Source organism: Capricornis sumatraensis, chromosome X (assembly GCF_032405125.1).
Source record: "Capricornis sumatraensis isolate serow.1 chromosome X, serow.2, whole genome shotgun sequence".
NCBI classification, from domain to species: Eukaryota; Metazoa; Chordata; class Mammalia; order Artiodactyla; family Bovidae; genus Capricornis; species Capricornis sumatraensis.
This window is the reverse complement of record NC_091092.1, coordinates 56,447,216-56,471,015: the sequence shown is the minus strand read 5'-3', so window position 1 is coordinate 56,471,015 and position 23,800 is coordinate 56,447,216. Positions and strand designations below refer to the sequence as shown.

At 49.2% G+C, this 23,800-nt stretch overlaps 1 protein-coding gene across 1 annotated transcript in view; it reads left to right on the top strand.

Moving 5' to 3' along the window:
* The window catches only part of TMEM185A (transmembrane protein 185A), a 42,375-nt gene extending 26,279 nt beyond the window's left edge, over window positions 1–16,096 (top strand). The window contains exons 2-7 of the mRNA XM_068962401.1: window positions 2,362–2,538; window positions 5,135–5,342; window positions 9,382–9,465; window positions 12,598–12,774; window positions 13,261–13,384; window positions 14,552–16,096. Coding sequence (XP_068818502.1) covers window positions 2,362–2,538; window positions 5,135–5,342; window positions 9,382–9,465; window positions 12,598–12,774; window positions 13,261–13,384; window positions 14,552–14,796 — 1,015 coding nt within the window. The 3' untranslated portion in view covers window positions 14,797–16,096. The remainder of the gene's footprint in view (window positions 1–2,361; window positions 2,539–5,134; window positions 5,343–9,381; window positions 9,466–12,597; window positions 12,775–13,260; window positions 13,385–14,551) is intronic.
* The last annotated feature ends 7,704 nt before the right edge of the window (window positions 16,097–23,800 follow it).

The following is a 23,800-nucleotide window of genomic DNA, read 5'->3' as shown; positions in this document are numbered from 1 at the left end:
CTGGAACTATTAAAATAATCATATGCCTTCTCTTTTTCATTCTATTAATTCAGTGAATTACATTGATTTCAAATGTTAAGCCAAACTTGCAGTCCTGGCTAAACCACACTTAGTCATAATGCAGTATTCTTTCTATATATTGTTGGATACAATTTCCTGTTTTTTAGGGGTTTTGCATCTGTCTTGCATGAAGGATACTGGTTTGTAGTTTTTTTTCTTGGTCAGGTTTGAGTATCAGGGTAATGCTAGTAGCTTCATAAAATAAATTGGGAAATGTTCCTCTCTCATCTTTTTCTGCAAGAGTTTGTGAAAAATTGGTACTATTTCTTCCTTATGTGTTTGGTAGATTTTGTCTGGGCCTGGCATTTTTTTGTGAGACTGATTCTAACTACAGTTTCTGTTGTTCTTTAAATAGATATAGGAATATGAAAGTATTTCTTCTTGTGTGAACTTTAATAATTTATTTATTTCAAGAAATTTGCTTGCTTGAAGCTGTTCATAACATCCACTTCTAATTCCTGTAGGATTTGTCATGATGTCCCTGATTTCATTCCTGGTATTAGTAATTCATGTTTACTGTTTTTTTCCTGATGACTCTAGCTATCAGCTCAGTTCAGTCACTCAGTCGTGTCCGACTCTTTGCAACCCCATGGACAGCAGCACACCAGGCTTCCCTGTCCATCACCAGCCCCCGGACCCTGCACATATTCATGTCCATTGAGTCGGTGATGCCATCCAACCATCTCATCCTCTGTCGTCCCCTTCTCCTGCCTTCAGTCGTTCCCAGAATCAGGGTCTTTTCCAGTGAGTCAACTCTTCGCATCAGGTGGCCAAAGTATTGGAGTTTCAGCTTCAGCATCAGTCCTTCCAAAGAATATTTAGGACTGATTTCCTATAGGATTGACTGGTTGGATCTCCTTGCAGTCCAAGGGACTCTCAAGAGTCTTCTCCAACACCACAGTTCAAAAGCATCAATTCTTTGGCACTCAGTTTTCTTTATGGTCCAACTCTCACATCCATATATGACTACTGGAAAAACCATAGTTTTGACTAGATGGACCTTTGTCAGCAAAATAATGTCTCTGCCTTTTTTTAAAAAATCTTTTCAAAGAACCAGCTTTTAATTTCATTGATTTTTCTCTAACATCTTTCTTATGTAGTTCATTGATATTTGTGTATATATTTATTTACTTCCATTCATTTTTAAAAAATTTCCTTCTCTTCCTAGTTTCTTAAGGTGGATCATAGATTGTTGACTTGAGATCTTTTCTACTAAGCATTGGGTCGGGAAGATCTCCTGAAGTAGGAAATGGCAACCCGCTCCAGTGTTCTTGCCTGGAGAATTCCATGGTCAGAGGAGCCTGGTGGGCTACAGTTCATGGGGTCGCAAAGAGTTGGACATGACTGCGACTTTCACACACACAGAGAATATTTACTTTTGATGTAATTGGCAGTAGGGTTAGATTTTAACTGCCTTCTTCTGCAGTCTGGAATTTGCCTCCAGGCAGTAAGTTGAGGCATTGATAGAGTGTATTTCCTTTTTTTTTTTTTTTAATTTCTTTCTGCCATCATGGTCCTTCACTGCCTGTTGCCCATTGTTTGAAAACTGTTATTTCATATATTTCATCCAGTTTCTTTTTAAGGTGGGAGGGAAAGCTCCATTCCTCTTATTCTACCAAAGTTGTAAGTAGAAGTCCTTAACAATGTAATTTCTAATTAATATTTTTAAAACACCCTCTTCATGAAGTTTGAAGTCTGTTTTATCTAAAATATGAGTGTATGTATGTGTATAATTCAGTCACCAAAAGACTAACACTTGGATTAAAACTGTATATGAATATGGCAGGTGGCTACTTTTTAAAAAATAGAATCAATAAGTGACACAACTTGACCATATCTTGAACTGTCAACTTTTTTCAGTCTCTATGTCTGGATGGCTAGTTCCTTCTGCTTGGAATGCTTCCTCATCTCATATCCTTTCCTGCCTGGTAGCTTTCTATGTGTCCTCCAGACCAGCTTCAGGCTTATCATTTCTCTGCTTCCCAGTCCCCCCAGACAGAATCCATGTTTCCTCTGTGGGCTGTCATCACATTCTACCCATAGAATCATTCTGACATATGCATGTTATATATGTTTCTGTATGTACTTCTCTTACCAGGAAGCCCTGGAAAGCAGGGAACTTGTTTTAGTCTTCTTTATATTTCTTTTATCCTCTAACAACAGTATGTCTTCTACATAGAATTTTCAATATATGATTATTGAATTGATGATTCTTTTCACATGCTAAAAAGTAATGCTGTTACCACACCTCATTTTAATATCGCCTATTTGTAATGTGAATCTTCTTTGTTTTTCTCCTAGTAAATTCCTCATCTATGCCTGTCTACTGCTGTTCTCTGTGTTGCTGGCCCTTCGTCTAGATGGCATCATTCAGTGGAGTTACTGGGCTGTTTTTGCTCCAATATGGCTGTGGAAGTTAATGGTCATTGTTGGAGCCTCAGTTGGAACTGGAGTCTGGGCACGAAATCCCCAGTATCGGTAATACTGCTTTATAAAACCTGTTGGTCTCTACCCTGGGCAGGTGCCGGGGGGAGTATCTTGTTTTTCACTTCTCATAAAAGTAAGGAGTATTTTCTTTTCTACCTGTCAGAGGTTTTAGAAGAATATAAGCAAGCTTATTTCTGTTCTAAGTTTTTAAAAATTAAGTGTTTGATAGCCATTGTTAAACAAAAGCACTGTTATTTTAGGTGCTTAAGTTCCTAGCCGGCCCACAAAAGTTTATGTAATCTAAAATGCATCCAAAATATAGAACTGTTACACCATGCTAGACAAGGAAGTGTGAAACCATCATATTTGTAGGAGCAGTTCTACAAATCAAAGTTCTAGTTTTGGCCATCAGGGATATACCCTTCTCCATTAATTTCTGGAACTGTGTCTCCCCTTACCCCAATCCCCTAGTCCTGGGATTTTAGGCCTATTAGTGCTGTGGGGGAAGCAGCTTGGCCAGGACACAGTGAGGCCCTGAGACAGGAAAAGATGAGGCCCAGATGCTGTGAAGGAGAATAGAGCCCTGGGGGCCAGGAAGAGGTGTACTCTTTACCTTCACCCGCTCCCCTCACACCTTTCTTCTTGGATGCCTCAGTTGGTCCAAGTTCTTGTCATGGGCTTAACTCCAGTGCACATCCTGCTGCTGCTGGGGCCCACCAGAGTCTATCTGCTCTCCCTTGCAAAGTCTGCCACTTGGGAAAGGAAAAGGGGAGACTTGAGGGGAGCTATTTTAAACCATCACCAGGCAGATAAGGAGTGACAGAATGCCCAGTAGGCAGGTGGGGAGAGAAGAGGGGGACACATGCAGCTGCTCATATGAGAAAAGTATATACGTTGGGACCATCTCAACTTGTTTAAATCTTCATTATGAACTTTAAAAATAAGATTTTGATCATCTAAAATATGTTACCACATATGTAGCTAAGAACTTGAAAATAGCCACACAGAGAGCCTTAGCAGATGGGAGACATTAGTGTATAACTTAGATTTTTATAAATTCTTAGATTTTTTTTTTTTTAAGATTACCTGTGTGGCCACAATTTTTTTTTTTTAATGAGATATTTTCAGATATCTAATGTTTGCTCTACTTTGTCCACCTCATGCGAAGAGTTGACTCATTGGAAAAGACTCTGATGCTGGGAGGGATTGGGGGCAGGAGGAGAAGGGGACAACAGAGGATGAGATGGCATCACTAACTCGATGGACGTGAGTCTGAGTGAACTCCGGGAGTTGGTGATGGACAGGGAGGCCTGACGCACTGCAATTCATGGGGTCGCAAAGAGTCGGACATGACTGAGCGACTGAACTGAACTGAACTAAATGTTTGCTCATTCTCTGCTGCCCCCTTCTCCTTTTGCCTTTAATCTTTCCTAGCATCAGGGTCTTTTCTAATGAGTCAATTAAATAGCATCACTGACTCAATGGACATGAGTTTGAGCAAACCCCAGGAGATAGTAAGGGGTAGAGGAGCCTGGCATGCTGCAGTCCATAGGGTCACAAAGAGTCAGACACGACCTAGTGACTGAGCAACAACCTTTGCTACTCAAAGAATGAAAAGTGAAATTGCTAAACAGTTCAAGTTCCACTAGTTATTTAGAAACTGTTTGACCTTTTCTCTTTTGGTTTAAAATACCTTTCAAGATTCCCTTAAGAAAAGGAATTGTATGTGTGTAGTTGAATGTCCTGAATGTACAGACATGGTCATTCTAGCATCAACATTGTCCAGTGGAACATTGTTGGGTCTTACAGGATATAACTTCTGATCTCATTTTCTCTGTGTCCTAAAGTCACACCAACATGATGCATCACAGATGTTCACCTATATATTGAATTAGGTGCATTGTTGGCCTTGCAGATGCATTTTTAACCATCTTCCTGATTAGTGGCCTTATTATTGTTTTAATTGTTAACCTATTAAGTCCATGCATGATCCATAAGCAGCTTAAACTGATTTAAAGAACAGTGTTAATGGCTCTTCTTTAGCATCTGCAGGTGTTAGTTTATCCTAATGGAATAGGAAGGAAAATAACATTCATAATTTGATTTTCATTTTAAAATAGCACCTAACAACAGTTGCTATATTTTCTTGAAATATAACAGACACTTATGCAATAAATCTAGGTTTTTCTTAATTGTATTGCATGAAATATGATTTACATGGTTTTTAATTCATTGAGAGACGGGGATCATGAGATTTAAGGGATATGTGTCAGCTGTTAGCATTAGAAGCAATAGCTTAAATAATTTTGGAAGTAGTTGAATTTAAATTTATGAACAAAAGTGTTAATGTACACTGTCAGGAAATAACTGTGGTATTGCTTCTGAGAATATTCAGTTAAAACTCTTAAGTCTGGTTTGGTTGTAAATGTTCATTGCTTGTCATGTAGTAGTTCTTTGATGTTTGAAAGATTGCCCCTTAAAGAGGAATGTTAACTTAGCTTTCCACCTGATTTCCCTTTGCCTTTTGTCAGATTTACAAATACAATCCAGAGTATCCATGTAAGTTGGTGTTACATGGGCTGCTTGCTCGCTATGGAGATTCTGAACTGAGGATGTTTTTTTTTCTTCTTCTTCTGTCCCTCTTTAGAGCAGAAGGGGAAACATGTGTGGAGTTCAAGGCCATGCTAATTGCAGTGGGCATTCACTTGCTGCTGCTGATGTTTGAAGTGCTGGTGTGCGACAGGATTGAGAGAGGCAGCCACTTCTGGCTCCTGGTCTTCATGCCGCTCTTCTTCGTTTCCCCTGTGTCTGTGGCAGCTTGTGTTTGGGGCTTTCGCCATGACAGGTCACTGGAGGTGAGATTTCATACATTTAGGAAGGTTCAAAAATCAGAATCTTTTGATCAGTTACTGTGATAGAAGAGGTTGATCACTAATGCTAGATCATGGTATATAAGGAAACGAAAAACAATGGAAATGATCATGTTTCTCTTTCTTGACTTAAACACCCAGGCCATCAGGCTTCTTCCTGCTTCATGTCTTTCCCTATTCTCCTGGATCAGCCAGCTTCTCCTGAGAAACAGACCCAGTTGGATAGATGCAGATGGAGATATAGTTGCAGATATGTAGATAGGTGTTCACATAGGAGGATTATTGGAAGGTGCTGGCTCACGTGCTTATGGGGGCTGGAGATTCAGCAGGACTTCTCCCTCTCCAGGAAACCATGATCTTTACTCTTTAGGCCCTTTAGCTGATTGGATGAGATCTAACCATACCATCAAGGGGAATGTCCTTTAGTTACAGTCAGTACCCTCACAGCAATACCTAGACTATTTTTTGATTAAATGACCAAGTACTACAGCCACGCTGCCTGCTCTGGCACTGCACCACCACCCCCCACCCCCGTGTCCTGCAGCCTCATCTGAAGGCCTTTGGAGCCCTCATCTCGCTGACCACTCTGCAGGTCCTGACACTCTGGGTCCCTCCACCAATCTAGCTACCTCAGCCTATATTCAGCTTCTTCACTGAATTCCTCTTCCTCTATTCCTCACAAGTCACTGTTTCTTAGGCTCCTCAGTTTAGTCACTCAGTCGTATCTGACTCTTTGCGACCCCATGACTGCAGCACGCCAGGCTTCCCTATCCGTCAGCAACTCCCAGAGCTTACTCAAACTCATGTCCATCGAGTCGGTGATGCCATCCAACCATCTCATCCTCTGTCATCCCCTTCTCCTCCTGCCTTCAATCTTTCCCAACATCAGGATCCTAACCTTGGGCATTTTGTGTCCTCACTGTGCACACTTCCTCTGAATGATCTCATTCACACTTCCTGCCTCCACTGCCACTTCTGTGCTCTCACTTCCTGATTCTGCATTTCTCAACTCTGATTTCCACATGAGCTCTAGGCTCCTACCTCACTTCCCCCAAATCTGTATTCCCTGTATTTGTTGAAGGTGCCATTTCCAGCCAGTCACACTTACCTTTCCACCTTATGCCTCTTTTGCTTTGCATTCTTTTCTATTATCTGAGCAAATGAAGTAACAGTACCATGGTTTAAAAATCATTTATATATTAAACAAAATCACTGACATTAAACATTCTAGATTCTGCCTATTTGGGGCAGTGTTTCTCAGTGGGGGCTGGATATGCTGTTGTCCTTTGGGATAGGAAATGTCTTCTTGAGCAGGACTGTCCCCTGCATTTCAGGTCACTTACTGCTGATGTCTGCCCAGTAAACACTAGTGGATGTGCTCCCGCAGGTTATTGTCACATCCAGTAGGGTCTGTGCACATTTCCTAGCTCCTCCCCAGGCAAGCAGCATTACCCAGGTTGAAAAGCACTGAGAAAGTTATGTAAATACTGTTGGATGGGAGCTGAGGAAGAAGTTAAAGAAAACTAAAAAATTGGAACTTTATTTCTTAGAAAATGAAAGCATATACCAGGGCTACAACTATACTAGGCACAAAACCGTAATTTCCTAATGCAGAGTTCTAGAAAATATGTCACTCATAGGGTCACACTCTTGGCAGTCTACCTGTGAGAAGAAACCATGTGCCAAGACTTGAGCCCCCTCTTGGTTTTTATGTCCCAGGAGGAGGAGTACTCATTGGCTAGAGGTTAGTGGGCCTAGGCTCCCCCAGGGCCATGCAGGAGGAGTCAGGGTGTGGCAGGGTGCCCTGTGCAGGAAGGAAAGGGGATGGTATTTTTCAGGCAGAGGAAATAACACATAAGAAGCCACAGACATAGAAGAAAGTCTGTCATGTCAAGTGAACCAGTGGCTCAGATATGACTGCAGTACGGTTTTGCAAGATGCAGAGTCCTGGTGATGGTTTCACAGCCATACTCATATGGTAGTAATATGAATATACTTAATATGGTTAAACTGTACCCTTAAAGAGAATTAAGATGGTAAGTTTTACATTATTTGTATTTCTCCACAGAAAAAAACGCATGGAGCATAAAGTGTAAATGAAGGAACTAGGGAGAAGGGAGAGGCTATGTAGAGAGGGATTGGGCTGACTAAGGGCCAGTCCTTAGTCTTCAAGGCAGTGCCCAGCTGCCCAGGGCACCACAGGGTGCTCACAGGGCACCATGGGATATTGGGCATTTTTGAGGGAGAAGCAGTGATCCCTGACATCTGTGGGGACACACAGTGAACTACTAGCTCCACATAGTTTGGGTTTTATTGTTAGGTCACACTGCATTGATTTCAGTGGTGTCATAGAAGAGTCTAGGTTGTTCGCTTTCTCTGTTATGAGAAGGCAGTACTGTGCAAAAATCCATAGAGGGCTACTTAGGATGTCAGTATTCCTTTTAGATCTAATGGCTTAAGTCAGTGGAACCATTAGATGTTTCTTTTCGCCCATAGGCCTTAGAAGGAATGGCTGAATCACTAACTGCCCAGGAACTGGGAGCTTTGGGGCAGACCTGGGCCAGGTTGGGTAGTGTCGTATGATTTTCATTCTGTGGGTGGTGGTGAGCTGTTGAAGAGCAGCAAGTGCTGGAGCCAGCAGGAGGGCCACCTGTGGGGCACTGGGACAGAGACTGAGCTAGGGATCCTAGAGAAGTCTGCATGGTGGAGGACACAGGCAGTGACTGAGCCTAGAGCATGGAGAAGGGAATGCAGCTGTGCGCCCGTGTCCTGATTTGGGGAATCCAGGCTGCGGTGGCTCCTGGTGAGACAGGAGGCTATGGGAAGCTATGGCACAGGGTGAAGGAAGCCAGGTATGGGTGATGATTGAATCCCTAGGGGATGGCCGTCAACTGAAGTGCCTCAGGGAGAGCTGACTCTGGGCCCTGCAGGAAGGCTGCAGTGGAGACGGAGGTTGCAGAAGCGAGCAGGAGGAGGGCGTGCCTGCCAGAGGTGTGGAGGCCAGCTCTGCTCCCCGCTGAGAACGGAGCAACAGAGTCAAGGAAGTATGCATGTTTGTGTTTGTGTCTCTCCAGTGGGTAGAGAAGGCAGACTTCGGGGGCCACCACCATTTAAAGAGAGGAAAAGGTACCTGACAGGGAAGTATCAGAGACCAGGAGGCTGGCAAGAAAACACACTGGGTTCCTCAACAAGGGAAGGAGTGATGGGCAGTGTCACTTGGTGTGGCAGTGCCCAGTCGGGTGCCAGTGGCAGTGTTCCCAACGCTGCAGAAGTGACTGGGGACCTAGAGGAAAGCAATTTCCAGGTAGTTGTGGGGACAGAGACCAGTGCACAGTGGACCCTGGAGCTTGGAGTGGCAAGGGAGGCCATGGAGACTCCAGTGTCCACAGTGTCTCACAAAGCTCTGGGGTGATGGAAGGAGAGAACTAGGGCTGGTAGGGGCACTAGATCAAGAGAAGTGTGGGTTCATTCGGTCTTGGGGTTATTTTGTGTCTAACGGAGATGAGTTGAACATGTGCTTGCAGGAAGGATCCGTGGCATGGCGTGATTCAAGATGCAGTAAAACATCCACGAGTGGCATCTTGATGTGACAAGGTCCTCCAGAATCCAGAAAGGAAAGTGTGGGGTGCAGGTGGAGTCCCAACACAAGAAGAAGGCAGGACAGTGATGGTTAGGAACCATCCTAACGTAGACGCTTGTGGGCAGGGACAGGAGGGGAGCTGGCGAGTCCAGCAAAGACTGCCTCTACAGATTGCAAGCCTGGAAACAGGTCACTGCATGGACGAGCTTAAAGGGCCAAGCAGCCACCGAGCAGAGAAGACAGGACACAAGGCCAGAGCCAGGCTTCTTCTTGGCACGGCACTGCTTTGCTCCTCTCTGCTGAAAATCAGGAGGTTCCAAGGGTGATGTAATAAAACTTTTGCTGCATTATAATTTGCATTGCCTTTTTAAAATGTTAACCAAACAACTGTGGTATTGAATACAATTGTTACTTTGTTTAACTGATTCTTCTCTTCATTTTTAGTTAGAAATCCTGTGTTCTGTCAACATTCTCCAGTTTATATTCATTGCCTTAAGACTGGACAAGATCATTCACTGGCCCTGGCTTGTATGTAACTTTTTAAATCTTTAAATAAACTTGTTTTGATTATAAAACTCATGTTCATCATAGAAATCTTGGAAAAGACAGATAAACATAGGTAACAGGATAATAATCACCCATAATCCCCTGGGAGATAACATAGTTAGTGGTTTTTGTTTCCTTGTTTGGGGGTTTACTGTTTCATAAGGATAATTGAGATCATACTGCATTTATAATTTAGTATCCTCCTTTGTTGTTCTAATGTTGTGTCATAAGCAGTTTTCCATGTCAATAAATGCTCTTTATATGTATAACTTTGAAAGTTTAATTGATAAAATATTCTTCAAATACATTTACCAGACTGTCCTCTCATTTCTGAATATTGAACTTGTTACCAGTGCTTTTACAATTATAAATCATGCTGCAGCATATAATTTTGTGTAGATAAATCTTTGCCTGGTTTTTTTTTCATTGCTTTTTTTAAGGAAAGACTCCAAAAACAGTATTACTGGCCCAGAGAGTAATAGCTTTTTGAGATTTTGAAATATAAACTGCACTGCCAACTCCCTTTTTCAAAAAACAACTGTGCCTGTTTATACTTTTGCCAGGGATGAAGTCTAAGTCACACTAGTGACCTCTGACTTCCATGAATGGCTGTTTGGTTAAAACTGATTATGCTTACATAGGTAGGAGAATGGATGGAGCTACACACACACACACACACACACAAACACATACATACGTGTAAATGGCTCCATCCATTCTCGGCAAGCTGCAAATTAGAGAATATAGTACAATTTCTACTAGTAACACATAGAAAGAAGATGAGAGAAAAGGTAGAAGACTTACGTTGCCTGTGTGCGATGAGGTCTTGCCAGGGTTTGGGATCCCGTCCCTCCACTGCTTGTTGTGTACTTTTGTACACAAGACATTTTCTGTGATGAACATGATTTACCTTTAAAAAAAATAACAAAGGTAAAAAAATATACTGAAAAAAAGAAAATAATCATTTGGAGACAAGAAAATAAGAGAATAAAAGATGCCTTTATAATGAATAAAGATAAGATCTATCACTTCTTTCTAAAATCTTTGATAAAACATTCATAATAAAAACTGTTGTTCAGTCATCCATCTTACAGCTTCAGGGTTCTGTATCTGCAGAATGGTAATTGGGCTCAGAGCCTTCTCTTGTACCATGGCGGAAACAAATCTGAGTAAGACCACAATTTGAGTGTAAGATACAATCAGAAAAAAAAAAAGATTAGGAAAAACTATGCATGTTTTCTATAGATAAACGAAGGCATTTTTCCTGCCCCAGTGCTGTGCAAATCCTAGCAGATGAAACAGCCTGACTGCAGGTTTCCCACAGTGTTCAAGAGAAGCCCAATGAGGCTACTCACTGACATTCTACTCACGAGGGCCAGGCCACTGTGCCTGACCCCAGATGTGCTTTAGGAGGAAGACCACAGCAAACCTCCATGCAGGAAGTCCAGCCTCTTCAGGAGTCCAGCTTAAGTCCTACGTCTAAAAATGAAATGTGAAAACCAGAGAATTGTTAGGAGACAGTCTTTGGGATCTGTAGTTAGGTGAAGAGTTCCCGGAAATGATACCAACAACATGGTACATAAAAGAAGCTTAAAATTAAAGTAATATTAATGAAAAACAGGTTGCAGACTAGGAGGAAATACTCATAAAACACATGTGTAACCAAGGACATATATCCAAAGCATCTAAAGAACTCTTAAAACTAAAAACCTCAGCAACAAAATTTTAAAATTAACTGAACCAACTATTCACAAAGAAGATAGACATATGGTGAATATGCACATGTAAAGGACAGCATTACCTACTAGGGAAAAGCAAATAAAAACCAGAATGAGGTGCCACAATACCTTTACCAGATGGCAAAGATAGCAACAGTACCAGGTGTGCTAGGGTGGAACCAAGGGACGAGGACATTTGCCCATTGCTGGTAGAAAGGCCAAACTGGATAGACGCTCTGGAAAATGTCTTGGCAGTTTCTAATAAGGTTAAATATAGAGTTGCCATGTGACCTAGCAGTGCCAAACCTGGGTGTTTCCCTTGGAGAAATGAAAATGTACAACCACACAGAAACCTGGGCACAAATGTTTACAGCAATTTCATTTGCAACAGCCCAAAGCGGGAAAGCACCCTCATTTCCTTCCCAGGGTGAGCAGATAAACAGGCTTGGGTGCATCCATCCAGTGGAGCACCACTCAGCAGTGACCGGTAGATAGACAACAATAGCCTGGAAGCATCTCAGAGATGTCCTGCTGAGTGGGAGAAGGCAGCCTCGGAAGGTGACATGTTGTATGAGTCCATCTCTGTCACATTCTTGAAGAGACAAAAGTGTTGTGTTAGAGGACAGAGCAGTGGCTTCTGGGGGTTGGGGTTGGAGCAAGTTGGTGACACAGCAAAGACAGAGCATGAGGGAGTGTGGCATGGTGAGGGAGTTATCCTCTGTCTCACCCAAGGCCCCACAGATCTATACATACGTGTATGAACCATCATGGAACTGGCCACCAATAGAAAACAGTCAATTTTACTGTTTCACAACAGAAAACAAAGGGACTACAGATGTACCCAAGGGGCCATCGAGAAGGGGGAAAAGGTCAAACAGAGGGAGCTTGGTGAGGCCCCCGGGACTCATCTTCTGGGCTTATATGGGGGGTGAAATGAAGTCTTTCTGATGTGACAGCAACAGACACAGAACCCGTCTGGGCGAGGCAGCAGGGAAGCCTCCTGGCCTCAATGTGCAAGCTCATGGAGGGCCTGGGTCCCCTGGGCAGCCTGAGTTGCCAGGGAGCACGATCCCCAGCCTCTGGCTACAGAACCCCTGGCAGGATGGGCAGTGCCTGGGAAGAGGGGACATGCTCGTGAACTGGGGCGGCCTCACTCCCCTTGGCAGGTGGAAGGGAGGTGGGCAGAGCGCAGGCCAGCTGAGTGAGCTCAAGATTCAGGGAAGTGGCTGCTCTCCACCTTGAGGGTGGCCCCGGCTGCGGAGGATCCCACCAGGAGCAGCGGATCCTCTTCACACACTGGCCACATCCAGGCCTGCCACCCACTTACATGCAGAGATCCAAGATGAAGTCAGCCGTGCCTCCTCTAAAGACCTTTCTTCTCTCCTCCTGCCCTCAGGTCGTGTGTGTCCCCCTGTGGATTCTCATGTCCTTTCTGTGTCTGGTGGTCCTCTACTACATCGTGTGGTCTGTCCTGTTCCTGCGCTCCATGGATGTGATCGCAGAGCAGAGGAGGACACACATCACCATGGCGCTAAGCTGGATGACCATCGTCGTGCCACTCCTCACTTTCGAGGTAAGCTCTCTGGCAGACTGTGCTCCCCCGGGGCTTGGAAGGAGTACAGGACAGTGGAGCTGCCTTTCTTTGGAGGCCTGGGAACTGGCAGTGGGAAGTGGACCTTTCCTGCTACCATGCATCTGAATGTATTGGTTTGTCTTGTAGAAAGAGAAAGTTGAATGTGGTGTTTTGGTATTTGAGCCCTGTGGAGAATTAGAGAGTGGGCACTGTTGACTTCTCTGAAAAAAAAAAAAACCACCAGGAAGAGTTTCCCATAACAAGCCAGATGTTGGAAATTTTCTAGGTGGATGGATTCTGCTTCATCCTGAAGAGCCATGTGAAAGCTCTTCTCATCCTTTCCCCCAGAATGGAGGGTTTCTGTTATCTCCTGTGGGGTGACCTTTCCCCCTTAGGAGGCCTGACGAGGGTGGGCAGCCTGGCTTCAGACAGGGTCCGTTTTCAGACGCTCCATCGACAGAACGTTGACCATTTCTCTTTCCTTAGATCCTGCTGGTTCATAAGCTGGACGGCCACAATGCGTTCTCCTGTATTCCCATATTTGTCCCCCTTTGGCTTTCCTTGATCACTCTGATGGCAACCACCTTCGGACAGAAAGGCGGAAACCACTGTATGTACTTAGCATTTCAGAAGTCCTTGAATGGTGGGCGTGCACGTCTCTGTCTGGTGTGTGGCTATATGGGTGTGTGTGTGGCCCTGCTCTATGAAAAAACGAACCTGAGGACCCCAGTCAAGGAGTTTCCCTGGGAAAGCTGGGACTGGAGAAGACCTAGAGTCTTCCAGGAAAGGGAGCACTGTTAATCCTGTGACTGGAGAACTGAGCATGGTGGGTGGCCTCTCTGAGTCCATTCACTGTGACATGGGAAACATTATCCCTTCTAGCCAGGGGCTCCTGAAGATTCAGTGAAAATCTGCATCATCTCCCAAACTCTGGACATCCTCTGGGATCTGTTTCCTCACTCTTGGCAGCATCATTCTTGATATCACTGACTCTCAGCAGTGGTTCCTGGCTCGCTCGCTCTCCCTCTCCACTGTAATGATACCTGTTTAGAAGTGCTCTTTGATAAGAGTCTCTCCTCACTAGTCCTTGAGCTCCTTTGCATGTAACCCTGGAACACACCCTTCTCGAAGCTAATGTGACAAGATGTTGTACCCAAGAAAAGCCAGCACTGACCTGATGGTTTAGTGGTACCCAGACAGGAAGAGCAGGCCTTGGAGAAGGAGCTTTGAGGTGGCCCTGTGAGCTCAGGCCACCTGCTGGCCTGGACCAACACATACCTATTGTCTTCCCAGACTCCAGGGGTGACAGAAACCCTTTTCTTGGATGACATTCCTTGTTGTGCATGCCTTTCTCCTGGGCCAGGAAGATTGAGTGGTTGACATTGCCTAGGTGCCATAGGCATTTGAGATTCACTAGGGCAATAGTTCTCAAACTGGAGGACCCATCAGAGTCCCAAGACCCCACCCCACCCCCCCCACCCCCCCAGACACAGAGTTTCTGGTTCACGAGGTTTGGACCAGGGCCCAAGATCACATTCCTGACAGGCCCCAGGGAGACATCCTGGGGGCTGCCAGTCCAGGACCCCCAGCTACAGAGCCACAGAGCTGCAGGGCATCCTTCTGGTCCTTGTTGGTATTAAGGCCTAGCTCAGGCTTCATTCTAAGACATCAGGATAAAGCAGTACATTATACAAGGAAAACTTCTCTTCAGGAAAGAAAAGCAACCTGAGATTCAGGGGAGGCTAGTGTTTGAGAAAGTACATTTCTTCTGTTTCAGGGTGGTTTGGGATTCGCAAGGATTTCTGTCAGTTTCTGCTTGAAATCTGCCCGTTTTTGAGAGAATATGGAAACATCTCCTACGACCTCCACCATGAAGGTAGTGAGGAAACTGAAGAAACACCAGTTCCAGAACCTCCTAAGATCGCTCCTATGTTTCGAAAGAAGACCCGGGTGGTTATCACCCAGAGCCCTGGGAAATACGTCCTCCCACCTCCCAAATTAAATATCGAAATGCCAGATTAGACCGTGCTGCTCCCAGGGCAGATCAAGAGTGCACCTGGCCCGCCCTCTTTTCCACCTTCTTCTGCCTCTCCGTTCACCCCCTCCCTCCCACCCTGAACTGAAGCTGGAGCTGGGTCTCCAGGGACTTCCATCTCATGCCTTGTTTGCACTCAATGCCTACCCAGTGACTCACCGCCATGGGACATGCGGCTGGCAGGTGCCTGGAACATGCAGCGTGGTGTAGGGTGCACATCAGTGGCTTTGGACCTGATGGAGGGAGCATATGGAGACAGAGGAAGCAACTCCCAGTGGGCAGGTGCCTTCAGAGCTGGCTTGGGCCCGAGAAGGAATGGCCACACAGCTGGTTTTCTAAGTGAAAATTTCCGTCAAAAGTGTTATTGAAAAATGTATTATTGAACCAAGCCAGCCTGGCCACTTAGCTCAGAAACTCCTGTTGTGGTATGGTCAGGGCCCCTGACTAGGCCTCAGGCCTCACATGCACCCACACCACTGTGATTGGCCGTGCTCCTGCCATGCACATCATTTCTCTCTGGGTTTTTACTGACCCCACTGGTGAGCCCTTTCTAATGGAGTGACTCCGTGCCTGTATAGTATTTATACAAATATTTTAGCGTTGTAATATACCGTGTTAAATCCTAGTTCTGTACAGTATATTCTGTTAAAGTATTTTTTTACAAGCTTGTACTGGAGACATACACATTCTGTTGCAGAGGTAGAAGCCAGTAGCACCACACCCCTGTCCTGACCACTGGAGTGCTACCCCCTTCATGGGACATTGCCATCTCCTCTTCAGTTTCTCCATATACATACTAGCTGCTGCTGCCAGAACCACCACAGTAAGCAAGAAATGGTTTGTACTTTTTCTCCCACACTGGGAACACTGACTTGCAGAAAGCCGTAAAGCACGCCTGGAAACCGGAGTGCTGGACAAGGGTGCCAAGACTAGGAATGTCCAGCAGCGTGCACAGGTTGAGATGTGGGGCTTGCTGTCCATCGCACGCTGGGCCTGTGCTTTTAGCTAGGAGCTTGGGGTATAGCCAAGAGTCAGAAGGAAAAAAGCAGATGTGATGCAAACAAGATGGCCATGAGTAGGAGAGGGTAAAAGGAGCCCTGGCTTTGTCACCCAGGAGCAGGGGAGAGAGGGCAGCTACTACCTTGTGTAAACCAGGCTCCGCTGATGTACACTGCACCCACCACTCCATCCTGGCACCAGCCTGGAGCAAGCCTGTGCTATCTTCAGGGGGACACTTGGAATGGAGTTGCCTTTCCTGCTTGGTATGTAACAAATGTAGCCCAGTCTACTCGTTTCCTCCCCTTTAGCTGTTCAATAAACTAGTTCTTCATTTTCCATGTGCACTGTGCAGGTCTTACTTTAGATGTGGACCAGGATGCTGGGAGTTCTCTTGGCCAGCACAAAAGGGAACCTCGAGCTGCCACGGCCAGCTGAGGGGAGCAGGGGTGGGTGAGCATCTCTCAGGAGTATGCAGGGGCAGCCAGGACATACAGAGAGGAAAGGGCGGGCCCGGGGATTCAGCCATTGGCAGGGAGTGCCCTGCCACAATCCTGACAGCTGAGGAGGGAGCCGAGAGTGTTTGTGGGGTCCCAGACAGTCTAAAATGGAACTCGCCTTTTCAGGGGTCTGAGGCATCCCCGAGTCACGTGGGAGGGCACTGAGTAGGGCTTCTGTCTAAGGGAATCACTGGGCAATTCTGTCTAGCTCACTCGAGCTGTGTCTAGAAACATTTAATTCAGGTGGTGTGTCAGCCCCCAGTTTGCAAGAATCGACAAGGAAGCCCACTCCTCGCTGGTGACAGGAGGCTTCCAGCACGGAGCCAAGGTCCACCGGGAGATCAGTGCTTATGTGCCTTAGATGCAGACTTGCTGTGAGACACAGCAGGCTTCCCCATAACCACGTGGCAGACATAAGTGTCAGGAACCTCGCCACCTCCTGTACCTCCCCTGAGTCCTCAGGACCCCGTGAGGCAGGTGCCTCTAGGATTACCCATGTGGGGAAGCAAAGGCTCAGAGTGGCCAAGCCAGGCAGCTGGGGATCAGCAGGGCAGCCGTGCCCACCTTGGCATCTCCTCACCCGAGCCCTCTCTCTCACCCACTGAGCCGGACTCCTGGGCCAGATGGCTGACACCTCAAGGTCAGAGGCATTTCTGATTCTGGAAATCTTGGGAAGATCTCCAACCCCAAGAGCAGAGTTGAGGTGGGGGGCATTAGTGGGGTGGGCCGCCTGTGTGGTCTGCCCTGCATGGCCGCCTCTTTGATGTTAGAGCACCAGGCCCCAGAGCAGGATGGCAGCTCTCACAGCCTGGAAACAGCTGGATAGAATTCCCATGGATGGCAGTCACAGGGAAGAGCCACACTGTGTGTGAAGGCCCAGGGCAACCACCCCCTCCCATGTGCCTGGGACCACGGTATGCAGAGCAAGGCCAGCCTGGGGTAGACATGGGCAGGCTGCAGAGCCCAGAGGACGGCAACCCGTCCTTCTGTGTCCCTGGGACTTCATCTGTAGCCTCTATAGCCCCTACCCTTGGGCCCCTACAGACCAATGGCAGGACCAAGAGAGGGTCTATGTGGGGGACCGGGTGCCCAGCCAGCGACAGTGCACAGAGGGCCAGGTGGCTGTACCCTTGGCCATGGACCCCCACCCTGGATGTGGCTGTGCTTGAGCACAAGGGTGCCATCCAGAACCCTCAAGGCACCTGTGAACACAGAGGATGGGCTGACTTTGAGGGTCACATGTCTTTCGGTGCACATCTCCCCAGACCTGGGACTCCAGGACCAGAAGGCCATGCCCAGTTCACACAAGTGCTCAGCCTGAGACTTCACGCCCATGCACGAGTATCATGGGGCCCACTGCCATGATGTGCGTGGACCAGGAGGCTGACACGCTGACCAGCCTGGGTGCAGCAGCCCTTTATTAGGTCACTTAATGATTGCCTTGTAATGTCAGCCCCAAGCAAGCAAAGGCCTTTGATGAGGGGCCGAGCACCCTTGTGAGCCTGGACTGCTCCTGGCCACTGCACTGTCCCATTTCCAAGAGGGAGGGGTGCACCACCCTCCACGGGGCTGCAGACAAGGAGGGCCCCATGATGGACGGGGTGCCCGGCTTCCGGAGGGCTCCCTTTCTTCCAAACACAGGGCCTCTAGCCCTCAGCTCAGGGAGCTGTGACCCTCCCTGTGGACCTTCCGGTAGCCCTGGCTCAGCTTGTGCCCATGGGCCACCACAGCTTCAGGCTGCTGCTGGAAGAGAATGCTTTCCAGGCTTTGAGCGAAGAGCCTTTGTTGAAGAGGCCACACACCGAGTGTGGTGCCCTGCCTGGGGGAGAGGGCAGTCTCCTCTCCCTCCCCTTTCCCTTCGTCAATAGTCACCGCTTTATGTCCTTCTGGTGGGAGGAAGACAGCACTTGCATAGGCATCAATGAGGAGCTCTTCGAGGACATTTTGGAGAGGGTGGCTTAGACAAGGTATTTGAGACAGACTGCATGAAGAGCTTCGTCTGCCAGCTTAGTCTGTACAGATTCAGCAAAGTATGCCAGAATGTGCTCACCTCCCTCTGCCTGACCAGCCTGCTCATGGAGGAGCCGCCTGTCTGTGTCCTGAGCAAGTTAAGGGTGGAGGAGTACCTGCTGGGCCCTGGGGGCAGGGTGGGTGCCAACCTCAGGGCCGGCGGGAAAGCTGTGTGTAACAGGACTGGGGACCAGTGTGACTGCCGGAGCTGCCAGTGTGCATGCTGCGTTGGGGAGTTGTGAGGGGGAGAGCCTGAGCATTCTCAGCACAAAGAAGTCATTGCCCCTCTTCTCTTTCTCCGGTGGGGATGTCTGTGTGAGATGCTGGAGGTGAGCTGAATGCACAATAGGGATCAGGTCAGGATACACGGGGGCGAGGTGTCTCTGTACTGCTGACTCATGGGCCCTTAGATTGCAGTCACACCAAGGAAAGAGATGACACTGCTCAAATGCTGGGCCTCCTGTCCTCCAGCCAGGGCACAAATGTGCCCAGGGTGGAGGCAGGCAGGGAGAGGGGTCTGTGTGCCCCCATGACTCCCTCGTGGGTCAGACCAGAAAGAATCTGCCTGCAAGGTGGGAGACCTGGGGAGGGAAGATCCCTGGGTTGGGAAGGTCTCCTGGAGGAGGGCATAGCAACTCACTCCAGTATTCTTGCCAGGAGAATACCCATGGACAGAGGAGCCTGGCGGGCTACTGTCCATGGGGTCGCAAAAAGTCAGACACGACTGACTAAGCACATGCCTCCCATAGCTGTGGAGCAGAAGTTTAGTGCAGGGAAGCACAGGTCCTTTCCTGGGAAGTGTCCTGCTCAGCTGAGGAAGTGCAGGCCAAGGGTCAACACCTGCATAGAAAGCAGAGAAACTTCTGCAGTCTGCCCGCTGCAAATGCCAAGTCCCCTCTCAGGACCTTGTATGGATATCCTTGGGCCACTCTGAGTCATTTTCCAAGGGCAAGAGGTCATGGTGAGTTAGTGAGTCTTGAGGATGGGCAAGCTGGGGCACTGCCTCTTGTGGGACAGGGTCCCACTTTCTCCATGAGGCCTGGGGATGGCTGGGTGAGGGCACCCAGGAGCCTAGCCAGGAGGGTGCTGGTTTCAGTAAGCCTCCTTTTGACACTAGGGCTTTGCTATTCTCTCTCTCTTTCTCTCTCTCTCTCTCTCTCAGTGAACCCCAGTTACAGTTCTGCTGCAGTCCCCAGTTTAAGAGAGACAGCCCACACCTCCTGGGGAAGAGGAAGAGGAGAGTGGGCATTAAGTCTCCGTCTCGGCAGGCAAAGGGCAGGCCGGCAGCCCTGGGTGTCCCTCCTGCACCCAGCACCGTGTAGCCACAGGATGGCCTGTCACCTTGCCCTGAGGTTGCCCAGGGGACTGCGAGCCACCTGGAACTTGTCCCCGACACTGGCCTGGCCGGGAGCTATGTCACCCCTGCTGCTGGTCTGGGGACAGCAGCCCTGCTCCCCTTGATGGGTCCTGAGACCTGGCAGCCCAAGAGCACGCAGGTTCCCTTCTCTCTAGTCCGTCCTGACAGGTGGGCCTGCCCATCGAGAGCCAGTGGCTCTGCTTCACCTGGCCTCCTGTCCAGATGGCGCCTCCCATGGTGGTGGTGGGCCCCACCACTGTGCCCACCCAAATCTTCAACCTGCCACCTGGCCAGCTTCCAGTGGCCATGCTGGTACCTCTGTGCGCCATCTGGATGCCTGTCGTGCCTGCCAGGCCAGACCCCAACCTGACCTTGACCGCTCAGGCCCTGAACCCCTTCTACTACTGCTCAGGCAGCCCCTCTTTCCCATAATCTCCAGCCATTCTTTCCCGTAACCCCCACCCCCTTCAGGTGCACCCCCAGAGGACCCCAAACATGCACCCTATTCAGACAGATAGAGGCGGCCCTGTGGTCAGAACACTGCAGGGCAATAAAGAGGCTGAAAACGAGGAATTTCCCGCCCAGCACACGTCTTCAGTGCCTCCATGCTGGGCCTGGCTGAGTGTTTGAGTCACCTCAGGCAGCTGCTTGCTCGGGAAGGCAAGACAGATGGCCACTCACCCCCGGCACAATGCAGGCACCTCGTGCACACCTGGGGAAGTCCCGCAGACACTCTGCACCCACTCACTGAAGAGACCCATCAAGGGCTGGACAAGAGCCTGACTGAGTGTCTTCATGGGCACAGGGACACTGTCCAGCAGGCTCCTCACTTGCTAGATGAGGAGAAATTAAGCCTCCCCTTGTCGGGGGCCCCAACAGAGCCCTTACTGTCCTAAGATGCACAGGGCTGGAGCCTGCAGTCCCTGCTCGAGGTCTGTGAGTGTTTAGTCTGGGGGCTCGCTGGTGTCTGGACACCAGGCCCGAGGTTTGGCTTCATTGCAGGGCCCACATCTGGTGTCATTTTCTTGCTTCTCTTTTCTTTTCCTTTTTCAGCTGAGCACTTCGAGGGTGTCACACCTCAGCACCCTCTGATCACTGGGGTGTCCAGTTCATAACATGTTTTCTCTTAAAAGAAAGTTTGTCCTGAGGAGCATAGCAAATAGCCCTCGAGGGTTGCACTGCAGAGACAAGAACTCCGAGGTCAGGTGAGGGGAGAGCTCACACACCAGTCCACTGGAACCAGAAAGCTGGGTCTCCCTTGTTGGCAGTCTGGCACAGGCAGAGGAGGCCCTGAGAAAGGACTTGGGGCGGTGCAGGCCAGGGTTCTGTCAGCCCCAGCACTGAGCTGCCATGACACCCGAACAGGCTGCTCACTTCCAAGCAAAAATGCAGCCCCTTACGAAGGTGCACTGCCTCGGGAATACCTTACCTTTTCAGAAGGTTTCGTTCTTTTTTTGTCTTGACTCCTGTATGCCTCCTGACCTGGAATCACATGCAGATGCTGCTATTTAAATACCACGATCCCAGAAACCTCAGCGTGTGTGGCACCTGCTTACCTGTAAACCTACAGAGAAAACAGAGATGGGCAGATTGTAATCTCAAGTCATCTGCTTGTCATAAAAGGCACATTTTATTTACAAAATCAAGGCTGCCTGACAGTAAGAGACCCATGTGGTATTTCACTCCCACTGCTCAGTCCTTGGTAGATTTTGACTGATGTCTGTGGAGTGAAGTGGCTAAGCACGCGTCCTCCTGAGCCAGGCAGAGGCGGCAGCCTAAGGTCATGCAGGAGTGTAGGGAGGGAGCATGAACTTGATGGGCTGGTCCTGGACAGTGAAACTGTCTCGAGCCCCAGGCGTGCCCAGGTCACCAGAGGAGAGGCCAGGTGGCTCAAGAGGCACAGAATTAGTTCTGTCCCCGGGGCCACACAGGCGACAGTGTCTAGGAGAGTGGAAATGCAATTCAACCAGACAGGGTGTCTCAGAGAGGGGCCCTGCCTCACAAGTGCTCCGACTAGGTAAGAGTGACCCTGGAGGCCCAACTGGGCAGACCCTGGGGAGCCAGTGATCCATGGGCAACTCACTTCCCCCAGCCCTGCCTGAGCCTCCCTCAGCCAAGTGCTCATGTTGGGTCCTCAGTGGCCCCTGGGCTCCCTTGCTCTGTCCCTTCACAAAGGGAGGCGCCATGGCCAAACAGGGATGAGGTGGGGAGGATGAAAAAGGCTGATTTCTGGATGACAGAAATAAGGCTTAGCCTGCGGTGAGCAAAGCTGTCCGTGCTCTCGAGTGCTAGCTCTCTGCAGGAGGAACTGCCTGGGACTCTGTGGCAACTGTCATGAGGAAAGCCCTTGGGATGAATCGAGCTACAAACCAGCAGGGGAGGCTGATGAGACAGCATAGCCTGGGTCTTGTCCACGCCTGACCCCACAAGCAAGGCCTATGACCGGGCAGCAAGGTTCTCAACCATCCTCTGAGCCTCTGGAAAGAGAGGGAAGGTCCCCATCTCCAAGGTCTGAGGTCTAGGCAAGGGGGCTCCCCGAGGCCCCATGAAAACCCCACCAGATGATGAGCTCTGCACATCCCCGCCCTCAGGAAATCTGGGGACACCCAAGCCTTCCTCAGGCAGCACCTCTGGCCTCTGAGGGGGCTGGGGCAGCCAGGCCATCATGGGGGCTGGGCTGGACTGCACTGAGGCAGAGTCCTTGGCCCTCAGGGGCCCCAGGAGCAGGGCAGGCCAGCCACCCACCCTCCTCCCAAATGTCTCTCCTTTCTGGGGAAAAAGTCAGGCCAGTGGGGACTTAGAACCCACGAGTCACAAGTTCTTGGCCCCTGAGAGCCCCTCTGGCCACTCTGCACAAGAAGGGCCCATGGTGGGGGCATCAGTGCAGACCAGTGGGGAGAGAGCCACCAAGGAGACAACTCTGGTGATACAGCAGAGAGGAGAGTGAAGCCACTGTGAGTGGCCAAAGGCCATCTCCAGGCTGCTGAGTTCTTGCTAACTCACCTGCCACTCCTCACCGTCTTCAGCTAAAACAACATCATTTAAACAAAAATCTCCAAAGTCTAGTGATGCTGAGGGGCCCCCATGGGAAGGTGAATGGTTCCCTGTGCTCCCCCAAGGTCATGGGTGCAGCAGGCCCCCATCTAGCATCTGAGCTAGGACTGCAGCCTTCTCTCAAGGCTTAAGGAGGCCCCCTCCTGAGAGAGGACGAGGGGGTCCAGTCACCCTGGAACAGAGGGTCTCATAGAATACAACTCCACACCTACTGGGAATCCTGGGGGCCCTGGTCCGGGCTGTCAGGCTGAGATACCACCCCGCTCACTTCCTTAGTGAACTTGGGGATTCAGGGGTTTGTCTTTGGGACGCAGTCTCAGGTGGGCAGAGGGAGGTGCCCATGTTCTGCTAAGACTCGAGGTGAGGACCAGAGGAGGCTGAGGGTCCCCAGGGGATGCATGTGCGGCCCTCCTGACAGCCCTGGGGGACCCTGGGGCGTGGCGTCCAGATGTAATGTCACTGATCCCGATGGGAGTGAAGTGAGGGCCTGGGTCAGGTGCCCGGGTTCAGGTCAGCAGAGTGAAGGAACCCAGCTGTGCTAGAACCCTGAGGGGGGCTCTGGGGCTCCAGGACAATCCAGGTCATCACTGCTCTCAGACCTGGCAGGGTTGTGGGAATGAGCCCCCTACTTCCGCTTGCCTCTCGGGCTCCTGGCGAGAATCCAGGTCCTGCCCGGGGGCAAGGTGAGGTGCCTAAGGAGAGCTGAGGGGACCCGAGGGGGGATTGAGAGACCCCACAGTCCCCGCCCCTGAAGTCGGCCATGGGGGCCCTTGGGGTGAGAAGTGCACACTAGGGCTCTCTGCCCTCTTCACGTGCGGGTCTCTGAGAGACTGGGAGCGGCAGGGCCTCAAAATGGAGGACGGGATAAGCCCGGGTCCTGCCTGAGGTCCAGGCTCCATGAGAGGAAGGAATGAGGCAGTTAGACCCAACATGGGGAGGGATCCTTGCCTCTGATGGTCTTGGAGGCCGCAGAGTGGGGTGAAGAGGGTGAGCAGTTTCTTGACCTCTGGCTTAGGGACCTCAAAACCTGAGGCGATCAGGCGGTGGGCTGAGGCTTCAGGTCCAAAGAGGGTG